Source organism: Sorex fumeus, unplaced genomic scaffold, assembly GCF_029834395.1.
Source record: "Sorex fumeus unplaced genomic scaffold, SorFum_2.1 ptg000063l, whole genome shotgun sequence".
Taxonomy (NCBI): domain Eukaryota; kingdom Metazoa; phylum Chordata; class Mammalia; order Eulipotyphla; family Soricidae; genus Sorex; species Sorex fumeus.
The window spans coordinates 47160252-47174224 of NW_026606120.1; the positions used below are offsets into that span (position 1 = coordinate 47160252).

A 13973-nucleotide genomic window follows, 5' to 3' on the forward strand; every position below is an offset into this window, starting at 1 on the left:
ATGGAAAAGAATTCAAATAAATATTATTTGTCTTGAGGTAGAAAAAAAGCCTTCAGAACTTATCTTTTTGTCACTTATTCCAATTTCAGGATGTAATTCCCAACTTCGATCCTAGTGTTGGGCAGTATATAAAAAGGTATTCTCCATAAAACTAATATGGGTACAAAAGAGAAAGAGTGGAAAAGGAAAGCCACTTTCTAATATTAGAAAAAGTAAAGGGGAAAAAAGCAGATAGTACAAATCCTTCAGTAGCAGCATTAATACTAAAAATTAAAAATTACAGTGGAATGTAGGGAGCCTGGAGAGGCCAAAGCACCTAGATATCTTGGCTTGAATTTGGGCAACAGATTTATTAAGGATTTTTTACTAGAGTTAAAGCTTACATCATAAGAAAATCTCAAAAGTACTCCTTTTCGTAATTTCTGCCTTTTTGTTGTCATGGTTTCAAGTGCAAGGAAGATTTCTAAGTTGTTACTAGAAAGGCCCCAAAAGGAAAGATCCATTTATATAATTCAATGACTGAGGAATATACCATCCAAGAGGCAACATCTGGGATCAGAAATACAGAATACTTTGAACTTGCCAGCTCTGACAGGCTCTAAATAAGCAAATACCGTTAACTCACAAGCAAACAAGTGCAGAAAACCAAGATGCTTTAAAAAACATGAAACAAAACTGAAGAGTTCAAATCAGTGATCATGGGATCATAAGCGGCACACTTCTATTTCTTTGCTTTAGTGATTCTTTCTGCAAAAGAAGAAACTGTAAGAGGAAAGGACAAGCACTGTCCTGGCTACCCGCTTCTGTCCCTGGGCCACCTCACTATGGGCTAAAGCACTGGGAACCTAGTCAGACTCACCTGACACCAGCATCTACACTAAACCTTTTCAACTTCCTTAGAAGAACTAGTTAATTTTCATAAAGAAAATAACCAACGAAATCCTATTACTTCAATTAAGCACAGCTCTAATGGAAATGCTCATCATCCATCCAAAGTGTCTGTTTGCTTAATGGCAACAAGCTGGGTTAGCTTGTGGCCTAGTTTTACTCTCACACAATCTGCTTTAACGAATGCACCAAGTAATCAGACCAGTAAAGAAGTCTGGTAATATAATTAAATAAATAACTTTATTTATGATACTTCAGATTTTATAAATGCCAACTATATAGCAACCGAAGTCCCATATATTCTAGCTGAGGCACAACCACCAATCAAGGATCTTTGAAAAAAATCAAAGATAATAAACTATCAGGGGAGAGAAGTTTTGTTCTCTCAACAGAGAATTTAATAAATTAACTTACTTCCCTGATTCTTTAAGGTTCACATTGGGAAAAACTTAAGTTGTCTTCTAAGGGCATCCCCAATTAACTCCATCAATCAACCCATATTTAGAAAAATAAACCTGTTTAAAAAAAATATCAAATTCCCTCCAGACCCAGAACATAATACAACTTTGATACCAGAATGAAAAACCTCTCAGTCTCTGTACCAGACCAAGGGTTAATCTACCCATGGGTCTAGAAATCAAGTCCATTGAAATATAGTATTGACACACTATTATGTAGTTAAGAACTACATGCTAGAATCTTTTTGTTCCCTGTAGAACAGTTTGAAGCCAATATTATAAATACCATAGTCAATTTCACTGATGAACAACAGTCTTCCTTGCGAGGAGAAGCTGGAATTTTTCAAACTTTTTGGTGATGGTTCATTTAGATCATAAATTTATAGGAACTGAGAAGCGGTTAAACTTGAATCAAATTCTGGTGGGAGGTTTAACATTTGTCACTGTCCAGGGATGGCAACAACAGAGGTGCAGATGGAGACCGATTCTGCTGCACGCACCTTCAACAGTGAAACCATTCTCTGGGTGTTTGGAAAGTGGAGGAGATTTGGAATGAACAGCCTTTCATAGAACACAGTACTTCTGGTACACCAGTCAGAGCAGTTCTCAAACTTTCGCTCATAAATAGCTGAGCATATACAAATGGCATTATCTGGAGGGTGAACCCTAACAACTTTACATGTGGTTTATTGAAGAGATTTCACTGAAAACTGAGTAGCTGCCTCCTCAGTTCCTTTAATCCTGACATGAGGAGCAATAGCTGGGAGCACTGATAGACATTAATAGTTTCTTTTGTCATGGTATAATTGAGATTTCACTTTCCTGTAGTAGTAATTATTCCAAGCGGAAAAAATAGCCCCCCCCAATCAAAACAATGACTGATTCATTTTTAAAAAAGTCTTTCATTTTTGATATTTATCCAGTAACACAGTTGACCCCAGTGTGTGCAAACATACACAAAACAGAAAGAGAAAAATGTTTTTCTTGCAGTGTTTGTCTTTTGTTTTAGATAACTTCAACTCTGCTGAAGTTTGCTAGTCAGCGTCTCAAAGAACGGTTTAAAAAAAAAAAAAACTCCCAAAATGGAATTTTCTTTGAAAACCAAGAGATGGGGGGCAGAGGAGTAGAAATTTATACACAGATTATCACAAGACGACTTGTGAATTCTCATAAGGATAAAATAATAGGACAAGGACTACTTTTACTCACAACCCAATGTGATGGCTGGAAAGGAAAGCAGTCTTTGGATAAAGAGAAACTTGGTTTCCTGAAGAGTTGGGCTGTAAGACCTGGCCTGTCAACAGCCCTCAAGACTATCACTGAAACACCGAAACTGCTTTTGATTGATTTACTTACCTCCTGGGGAGGAAAATCAACTGAAAATGGTTTGTTTGTTTTTTAATAACTGAAACCAGATGGAAATGTGTTAGAAAAGGTAGCACAGAAAAACTGCAGCTTCAGCTCAACCTGACCATGTCAGAGTTCACTGCTATTAGTCTCGGATTAATCCTGTCGGTCAGGCTAATTATCAAGACCGTCAACTTCTCCTTTTCCTTATTCCAGGTCATGGTGCGAAAGTGGCGGTTATCGAGTCTCTGGAGTTGTCCCATCAATGGAATGCATATAGCAGCAAGAGGATGGTGCACACGCCAATTACACCACCCAGGATGAGTGAATCTCGCCGCTTCCTAAGGTTGATCCGTTGAATTAGGCTGTTCACAGCAGGAAAACGATCTTTGAGAAATCTTTATTAAGGTCATTACTTGTGAGAGCGTCTTCACTGAAAGGTCACAGAAATTACAAGGACAGAGATCAGTGATGTCCAGAAAAAAGCAGCATTGCAAAGGGGAGAGAAAGTTACACTGAGACTTCAGTAAACTGCCAAATTAGAAAGCTCCCCTACTCAATGTCCTAAACAAATTGATTCCAACACACAGCAGTCTACAAGAACAGTGAAAAAAAAATCATAGAGGAAAAGAAAAACAAAAATACTGACAGCAACTGAAGGTACTACTGCCTGCAAGGCAGCCTAGGAGCCAGCCCGGTTGGGCACAGGGCATCTCTGCAGGCCCTCCAGGGGGCAGAGTCAGCCAGTAGCCAAAACCTCTCTCTCTCTGAAAATGCCTTCCTCAGGAGACAGGAAAGTTTTATCAGAAGGGCACTAAAAAAGTATCTGACCCTGGTATTAAAAAAGCACTTGACCTTTTCCCTACATGATCAATCCCCCTTAGATTCAGGTATCTGGTGGATCAACTCTGGGATCTATATAAAAGGCACTGGTAAATTGTTTACATTTTTCACTTTGTAGCAGTACAGAGAATATGGTAGGAAAGTGAGCGGGAGTTGCTCTAGCTGTGTTATATGGGGAAGCAAAGCAAAGCTATCTTTATCAAGAAAAGATAGGGGGTAGCTACAGCAGTTCCAGCACATGCACACATGCACGCACACACACACACACACACACACACGAAAACATAGGGGGTAGCTACAGCAGTTCCAGCGCATGAACACATGCGCACACACACACACACACACACACACACACACACACACACACACACACAGAGCTTTATGCTGCTGCTTGCACATGTACTAAAGATGAAAGCACATGGCTGTGCTCTCTGGTCTGCATTCCTAGCGAAACTTTCTGATGATGCACCTGCAGGAGTAGCCTCTCTGCTAGAAGCAGTATCACAACAAGGTTGGAAAACCACTAACAAACCCACTTGGGACAGCAGAGTGTTGAGAAGATCACCCCCGCTCTCAGTGCCATCCCTAAACTGCCTGCAATGAAATGACTCCTGCAGATGTGCACTTATTTGTGTTCTTATACATTCTACATAGTATGTAACCAGGATTACTTTTTCTTCCTACACTGAATTTTCTGTGTTTCAAGAATAGTTGTAGAACAGGTATTCTTTGCTTTATAAATTATATTTTTTAAAAAAGGACAATCTGTAGACACAATTTTTTTGGAGGAGGGTCCACAGCTGGCAATGCTCAAGGGTTACTCCTGGCCCTGCACTTAGGAATCACTCCTGCAGGGCTTTGGGGAACATATGGGATGCTGGGAATTGAACCTGAGTTATCCACATGTAAGGCAAGTGCTGTACTATAGTTCCAGCCCTACAATGGCATATTTGGGGGGTGGGGGGTGGGTGGGGGATGAGGAACATTCAGCAGCGCTTGGGGAAGGGGGCCTGAACATATGTGGTTTTTGGAATTCCAATCGGCGTTAGCCACCACTGCCATATGGAAGGCCAGTGCCTCACCTTTGGTGAGGAATATGCCCTCCCCTTCTTTGGCTGGTGCCTGGCTTAGGAATAGGCAGTGACTCAAGCTGCGGTGACAATAGTCCTCTTGGGGACTTCAAGCACAACAGCTGGAAAAGACCGCCTATTCCCAAGGAGATTTCTGAGCTGGGAGGAGTTGAAACATGTGGTCATCTTTATTACCATGAGAAAACCTACCTGAGAACAGGTCAATACACACAAAAATGGAAATAAAAGATGGCATTTCCAGAGAGAGGAATATTTTTGATAATAAAATCTGGACTCCTGAATTCAGACATGCTCTAAGTCAACTCGCACCTCTGAATTTTAGATATCTGAATTAAACAACCCTCCCCTCCACTCCAAATAAATCTGAATTATGGTTTTGGCTGGTGCCTGCCCATGATTCTAGAGAATCATGATTCATACCCATTTTATTTGATTTGACTGAACTCAGACTCTATTGGAATCATAATAATTGTAGTAATGGAAAAAAAGGGATAATGCATATATTGGTACTTTGTAAATGACAGAACCTTATATAAATTATAAATGACTTTAGATCTGTGGTTTTATACTTAGGGCGACAAGGCAGAAACAAAATACACCAAAACTGAAATACCAAAACACCTTAGAATATTCTTAGGCAAATGAGGCATCAAACTAAAAATAACCTTAAATTAATGAAGACCTGAAGATAATCAACTTTTGAAAATTACAGGTTCTCCCCCTCTTAGTAATTGGGAAGAAAAAATTTTTCCCCTTAAAAGGCCTGACTTCCCAAAGAGCAAACAAAATGTTTCCAAGCATCATGCTCATCAGTTTCCACATTGAGTTCTTGGAAAGTATCGGTAATTCTAATTCAAACTGGGAAACTGAAGGAGAAAAGGTAGAGGTTGTAACCAAGAAGCAGAGAACCTATGCACCAAAAAGTTGAGCTGCATGGAACAAGCTACCGGGAAAATACTCTCTCAGCAGTTAAAACCTACCTTATAGCTGTCTCTTTCCTCTCTGTTCTAAGCATCTTTTACGGACTTGTTTTCCAAATTGAAAAAAAAAAAGCACATAATTCACAATACTGGGTAAGACTGATGCATTCTGTGGAATTTCAACATATCAAAAACTTTTAAAACATGTGAATAATTGGAAAATTCGTTTATAGTTTTCCCCTAAATCTATTACTGAACCTTTGGTATGAAATATTTTAGAAACAGTATGAACTCTCACTAAGTTGGGATGCAGGGTATATTCATATTCTGTCATTACTAAGTCTCTACTGTTACGGATAATGGAAACCCATCAAAAAAACAGAAAAGAAAAAACACACACATTATCTTTGAAAAAAATTTAAAAAGCCACAAATTTTAAAAAGGATACTGGCCAAAGTATTCATTTTGCTCTGAATTGATTTCAACATTCCTCTCTGGGAAGTCATATTTTCTTTTGTTGCCATAGCGATACTGTAAGGGTAGAAAAAAGAAAACAGTTAAATTGGCACTAAAGATGATCTTGCATGCATCTATCATACCTTTAAAAGTGAACAGAAAACTAAGGTGAGCAATAATATCTCAGAAAGCAGTATGCATGAACATGAGACATTTCCTATGTTCCTTCTCAGTATCCCTTTCCTGAACTCCTACTGATATCCTGATATCTTTTTGGATTAACCAAGTAAACTATTTCCTATGATTTTTTCCCCCAAGTAAAAAGTGAAGATATTAACAGACCAATCATGTATTACAAAAACTTCTTAAAATAGTTTTCAAAGAGGTGAACTATTAAAATAACCTGAATCAGAAAACCTTTTTTTCCTTTGGGGTGTGTATGTGGGAGTGTGGGGCGGGGAGGCACTCCCAGCAGTGCTCTGGGATCACTCATGGCTCTGTACTCAGAAAATTACTTTTTGGCGGGCTTGGGGGACCATATGGGATGCTGGGGATTGAATCCAGGTGGGCTGCATGCAAGGCAAGTACCCTACCTGCTGTAGTATCTCTCTGGCCTCAGAAAAAAATGACTGAGAGGGAAGTTAGTTATTTTATAATAATAAAAATAGAACCAAACCTGTACCACAAAATATTCATAATATAAGCAACCATCGATTTATGAAAAGAATATGTTTCAAAGTTATATATGAAGAACTAATGAAGCAGATTTCAGGATACATATGCAACATTACGGTTAGCTTCCAACTTAGACAAGCCAGCTTATGGTTTCATTAATGAGCAAAAGAAAAGCAAGTAAGTCATTCTTTGCATTACCTCCTTCATAGGACTACTCTGATGTTGTTTAAAAGTCTCTCAGTTAAGGGGGCTGGAGCAGTAGCACAGTGGGTAGGGTTTTTGCCTTGTACATAGCCAACTCGGGTTTGATTCCCAGCATCCCCTATGGTCCCCTGAGCACCACCAGGAGTAATTCCTGAGCGCAGAGCCAGGAGTAACCCCTGTGCATCGCTGGGTGTGACCCAAAAAACAAAAACAAGAAAGTCTCTCTCAGTTAATATCTTTTTTCAATCATGACCAGAATTACCTTTAAAAGTTTTGTCTCCCTGATTCCAGTGTCATCTCCTATGAGGGCACCATAGAGGGGAGGGTCAGTATCCTTTTAGATATGACAGAGACAGAGTAGTACTTAGATACTGACATTGTAAAAAGCAACAGGAAATAAAAAGTTCTTGAGTAGAACTGAAAATTGTGATTTTTTTTTAAAGTAGGGGCCAGATTTAGGGTGCTTGCCTTGTACAGTCACCCTGGATACGATCTCCAGCACTCCAGATGCTCCCCCGATCCCCCCTGAACGGAGAGCTAGAAGTGAGCCCTGAGCACAGCTGGATGTGGACTCGGGGGTGGGGGTAAGCCAAGCAAAAACAAAAAGAAAAAAGAAGTAGGAGAGGCGAGACGAAGAAGTCTGGAAAGATGGTGTCCAGAGCTCAAATCTCTGACCATTTCTAACACAGAACAGAATACCAATGGCAAACTGCAGGGGAGGGAACAGAAGTAGAGAATTACATTCTCTCAGTGAGGAAAGAACAGGGAACTGATGAGAGTCAAACACTAAGAGGGGCTGGAGCAATAGTACGGCAGGCAGGGCGCTAGCCTTGCACGTGGCTGACCCAGCTTCAATCCCTGGCATCCCAGGTCCCCTGACATGAATGATCCCTGAGAGCAAAGCAAGGAGTCAGTCCTTGAGCAGCACTGGGTGCAGCCCAAAAATTGATTAAAAAAAAAAACACCTAAATTGAGAGAGCACGAGATGAAGCATTATTAACAACCTATGTCATTAGTTCTTCAAAACATTTCAGTTTAAGTATATATGACAAAAAACAAACAGTTAAAATATGATCATATAAAATATTGCAAGGGCTTTTTTGGAGGGAGGCTGCACACCTGGTGATGCTCAGCGGTTTCTCCTGTCTCTGCGCTCAGGAATCACTCCTGGTGGTTCTCAGGGGACCATACGGTATGCCAGGGATCAAACCCTGGTTAGTCACATGCAAGTAATGTACTACTGCGCTGGCCCCTATACAGTGTTTTAAAATAGGTATTAGAGGGACTGGGGAGAGCACTAAAAGGTCTGGAGCACATATATTGTATGTGGGGGCCCTGGTTTGGGTCCCTGGCAATTAGTCTTCCCTAGAACCACTGGGTGTGGCCCCCAAGTGGGCTGGGAGCAGCCCCTAAGCAGTGCTGGGCATAGCTCCCAAATACTGCTGGGAGTGTTCATCCTGCTGCTGCCTGCCCCCGCCCCTCAAACACATTTACCTCCTTCCCAACTGGCATTATAGTTTTGTATAAAGTAACAGAATTCAAGCCTGACCTGAGAAATCTGAGGTCAATCTCTGAATACATACGCCTCTTTTTAATTAAGAATAATATCACCATCTCCTATGCACTTTGACTCAGAAGTAAATAGAGAAAATTAAAAAATAATTTCCACGAGCACTTTCTATTCCTTGGAGAATGGGTATTATTATCATACATTATGCTATTATCTTGTTGAATATGCATGATTTCCAGTACCACACAAAGTATATCTAGACATGCCTTCCCATCTCCCTCCATCTCTGGGAGTCAAGCTGAGCAGAAACTAGACTGTTGTTTTTTTTCCAAGGGTCAACTACTTAGAGGCAAACACAAACTGCGAATAATATATAACGCTTTTAAAAGGATAAATCATTGATGTGCTTACTGGAACTTCAATTTTCTTACCTGTTCTATAAACTAACGTCAGACTTTTAATTTTTTCCCTGTTAACAGGTAATACTAGTCATACTAAAGCTAATTAATTTGCAAATATTGGAAATATTAGTTCTTTTTAATAAAGTGACTAAGATCTATATTTAGTGTACGTTTAAGGTAAAGTATTTATTTGGTTTTGGTTCAGTGGTTCAGTGCCTGAGGTCATTCCTGGCAGTGTTGGGGGCCAATACAGCGCAGAGATAAGGGATTAAACTGGGCCTCCTGTATGAGGGCATGCGCTCTACTGAGCTATCTCCCTGGTCCTGTTTCATTTTTGACTTTTATTTTGTGGGGGGGAGGGGGGTGGCGGGTGGCCATGTCCTGTGGTGCTCAGGAGCTACTCCTGGCTCATGCTCAGGAGTGACCCCTGGTGGTGCCTGGGGATGGAACAGGCTACATGTTTGGTGTTTTACCTCTTATACTATCCTCTCTAGAACCGCCACTTTAAAAACAAAACAAACAAACAAAAAAAAAAACGGGGTGGTTGACCTGGTACTGTGGGTCTGGCACCTGACAGTTTGGAGCCACCAGGGAAGGCAGGGCCATGCAGTTCTAGAAAGTAAAGTCCTTGTGACATATTTAAAAATGTACATCCAAGAGGAAAAAGAAAAAATTCTGCATATAGAAAACTGATATTTAATTTTTATAATAGTTGTCTATAAAAATCATAACTAGTTTTTTTTTTGCCCTTTTGGGTCGCACCCAGCAATGCTCAGGGGTCACTCCTGGCTCTGCACTCAGGAATTACTCCTGGTGGTGCTTGGGGGACCATATCCATATGGTATGCTGGGGATCGAACCCGGGTCGGCTGCGTGCAAGGCAAACGCCCTACCTGCTGTGCTATCGCTCTGACCCCAATCATAACTAGTTTTGTGTTTACTAAAATTCCACTTATGAGAATTATCATATTTTAATGAAAGGAAGTAGTATAAAGGCCTCCTAATTAATTTCTTTCGTGCTTTAATAAAATAGGAGTGATTCAATAATTCTTAAATATTTCTATCCTGTGATGGAGTCCAAGTGCATATAAAAAGAAAAAGGATATGAAAAAATCTAAGTAAAAAAAAATCCCTGGTAAACTGTGAATGATTTTATATACTGATGAAAGGGAATAAATAAATAAATAAATAAGTGACCACTGGCAAAATTCTTTTAATTGTTTTTGGTTTTGGTGAATGCCTGGCAGTGCTGCGGAGGTGATGCTAGGAGAACCATATGCAGTGCCAAGGATGGAACTGGGGCTGGATGTACACAAGGTAAAAACTTAACCCTTGTACTATTTACCTGGCTCTCTCCCCCCCCAGTTTCTTACCTGAATCTCTTGATGTTTTGGAGATAGTACACATTTATATCATGAGTTTAAAGAAATTAAATAAAGCACATAAAGCCCCTGAGCACAATACAAGCTATGGTAAGAATATAAATATTTGTTTCCAGGTGTTTTACCCTACCTCTCCTGGGAAATACACTCCTGGGAGACACTGCTGAATTCTAAAGTTTGTATCTCGTTAATGTACTTTTTACTGTTGTCAAGTATTTTAAAATTCACCAAACCAAGCGAATCAAGGATTTCAAGCCAACAGACCGATGTACCTCACTCTAAGCAAGAGAGTATCTCAATATAATTACAAATAATACTATGTATTGCTGCAGATTTTCTATAGCTGCTTTAACAAAAACCAAATCTACATAACTGATAAAAATAAGGCATTTGCTTGTCAAAGTTTAAGACTGTTTCCCAATAAAATAAAAACATGCTGCTGAAATTACTATAAATTATTAGAAAAATTAACTTACATGAAACAGCTAATTCTAATTCTAGTAATTCTAGAAACAAATGTTTTCGGCTTCAACTATCTTTTATACAGGAAAAACACAGGGAAAGTATGTAGCAAACTAGTAAGATGCTCATCTTTAAGAAGAATGAATTGACTTTAGCTGTAATAATAGGGTATATCTTACCTATTTATTTTTATGAGAAAAAAAACAAAATGAAACAAACATTTTTTCCTACCTTATTGTCTCTTCTATCAGACGATCTGAACTACAAATAAAAAGGAAAATTAAAATGGAATTATTAAGAACACATTAAAACTTGTATATAATGTTTCTACATTTATAAACAGGTTAGTTCTTCTGTCACTTTAAAGAGTACTCAGGAATTAGAAAGCACCTAGAGGAAATTCTAGACGGAAAAATTAATCTATCCATGTGTATAACTTTTATTAACTTATATTTATTCTCCAGAGACACTTGATAATAAAGTCAAAATGCTTTCAATGACAGCATAAGGAAATGAAATGTCTTTTGATAGCCCAAGTTGGAGCAGTGTCTAGTTGACGAGCACTGTCCAGTCAAAGCAATGAATTACAAACCAACTTGTTCAGACAAGATGGACAAATGTAGTTGTGGTGACTATAAGTAATAATTATTTACACCTTAAAGTTCTTTTCTTCTGGGGGAAAAGAATGATTTTGAGAAACTAAACCAAATGTTAATTTATCATACTTCAGAACTAAAAAAAATTGAGTATCTTTATTGCACCTTTGAGCTATAAAATGTTTGCTTTTATGTACCACATAAAGAAACATACAATAAAAGCCATTTTAAGGAGGAATTTGTAGGTTGTTAAGCTTGAGAGAAGGGTAACTTTATCGGAGGAAGTGGGAAAACAAATTCAGAACTCTATTCATCTGGCATAGTGTGAAGCACACAGCAGGTACGCACAAATAAACACTTGCAAACATTTTCCATTTACTTCTCTCCAATAAGACTTTCTAGGCTCACTCTATAGATGAGTATGTTGAACTTACAATATGAAGCTGTGAACCAGGAATTCTAAGTTACTCCATGAACTAGGGAATAAAGGTTAGCTTTAAAGATGTCAAAAATACCTTATATAAATCCTGTGGTTAAGATTTTCAAAAATTACAAAGAGAATTAAGAGCCAGATGATGTGGCTTTCTAATACTGGCTCTACCACTTAACAGTTAACATTAGACAATTTATCTGCTTCAATATTCTCATCTGTCAAATGGAGACAACAAAATCTACTTGTTAAGAGGATGGAAGAAGTTTATGCAACAATTAGAACTGCCCCTTGTACATAATAAGTACTAGGTATTTTTTGCTACTATTTTCTTTAAAACCACAGATTAACTCTAAGCACAAAGTTGATACAAATCTCTAAATAAATTTACTGTCCTGGTGAAATCTACTAATTATAAGGTATGCATTAATTTTGTCAACAAATGTGTGTGGAAGTGCCCCCAAAAGGTCATAGGTCAGGATAGTGCACTAATTGTTACAGATTCTCCAATGGAGAGACAGGTTTCTCTCTAAGTATTCATAAAGTGCCCAAAACAGGTATTGCTTAATTAGATTTAGATTACCTTTGTGTTCAGCAAAGTGGACTTAGTGTTTTCATTAGGGTCTTTTAATATGTCAAAGGACATAAAACAAAGACTTAAAAGTCCAGGGATAACAATAACAAAACAAACATCTATCGGCAAGTTCAATAAACCAGTTCTGTGATAACAGAGCTAATGAAGATAAGTTAAATATATTACCAAATTAAGTGAAAAGAGAAGATAAGCTATAATTTGCTAATTCTGTTAAAAATCAAGGTAGCTAATATTAATAGAGAGTTTATTATAAACCATGTACATTCTAAATGCTTTTTTTTTTTTTTTGCTTTTGGGGTCACACCTGGCAATGCACAGGGGTTACTCCTGGCTCTGCACTCAGGAATTACTCCTGGCAGTGCTCAGGGGACCATATGGGATGCTGGGAATCGAACCTGGGTTGGCCACATGCAAGGCAAACGCCCTACCCGCTGTGCTATTGCTCCAGCCCCCTAAATGCCTTTCTTAATGCCATCCTTACAATTCTGTGAAATTTATTCTACCAGTCTTAATATTTACAAATTTAAAATACTTTTCCATTGGTCACACAATAATAGTAACTTTTCCATTGGTCACACAATAATAGGAAGAGTCAGGATTCAAATTCTAGGAGTCTGGGTCAGGGAGATAGTACAGCAGGTAAGGCGCTTGTCTTACTTGCAGTTAACCCTGGTTTGATCCCCAGCATACCAAATGGGCCCCCAGCCCTGCCAAGAGTGATTTTTGAATGCAGAGTCAGGAGTAAGCCTTGAGCACTGCCAGTGTGGCCCCCCCATTCAAAACTAACCAACTTGAGGAGTCTGTTTTCAGAGATTTGGCCCTTGACATCTCAGTAAATGATAGCTTTCTTTCCCCTATTTTCTTGATAGTTCTCTTTCTTCTACTACTTCTAGATTATCACTCATCCTAAATTTAGCAAAAATCTATTTTCTTACAATTTATTCCCTTTCTCTCATCTGTAACCTCCATGTCATTGGACAATCTCCACATTTTACCATCACTAGACTATCATTAGACTACTGAAAAGGCCATGCAGACAAGTCTATATATTCTAGACTCAGCAGTTCCTTGACTCCTAAAGAATGAACACACTAACACATTCTAATTATTTCTTTCATCCTTCTTAGACATGGTAATTTCTCCTGTTCTCCACAATCATCATCATTTCTTCTCAATAAATAACTAAAGCATTAATTCAAAAGGTTCTTAAAATGAGTAAGATTAACTTGGTTCCCGTGATTCCTGAAATTTAAATGAACCCCAGAATACAGAAAAAGAATAGCTCAACACCAAGGGGGATTGATTCAGTATTAAAAAAAATCAATATAATCTATCACATCATTAGGTAAAAAAGTACTGGACAAACTATCACTGTCACTGTATCACTGTCCTCCTGTTGTTCATCGATTTGCTTGAGCGGCCCAGTAACATTTTGAGATTTGTTACTGTGTTTGGCATAATAGAATACGTCACGGGGAGCTTGCCAGGCTTTGCCGTGTGGGCGAGATACTCTCGGTAGCTTGCCGGGCTCTCCAAGAGGGGCGGAGGAATCGAACTCGGTTTGGCCATGTTGGCTGCGTGCAAGGCAAACGCCCTATCCACTGTGCTATCGCTCCAGCCCTGGACAAACTATAACAACCAATAATGAGAAAAATAGAAAATCCCTTCAAATTTCACTGAGATTTTGAAAACTGGGTCAAAGTGATAATCTAGGGA

At 38.8% G+C, this 13973-nt stretch overlaps 1 protein-coding gene across 3 annotated transcripts in view; it reads right to left on the reverse strand.

Annotated features, from left to right (window-relative positions):
• Nucleotides 1–1109: 1109 nt before the first annotated feature.
• Nucleotides 1110–13973, reverse strand: part of GOSR1 (golgi SNAP receptor complex member 1) — a 37395-nt gene continuing 24531 nt past the window's right edge. For all 3 annotated transcript variants that reach the window (XM_056127368.1, XM_056127367.1, XM_056127370.1), the window contains 3 exons: nt 10868–10897; nt 5996–6078; nt 1110–3080 (listed from right to left, as the gene is read on the reverse strand). In XM_056127368.1, the coding sequence (XP_055983343.1) occupies nt 2956–3080; nt 5996–6078; nt 10868–10897 (238 nt within the window). In that variant the 3' untranslated portion in view covers nt 1110–2955. The remainder of the gene's footprint in view (nt 3081–5995; nt 6079–10867; nt 10898–13973) is intronic.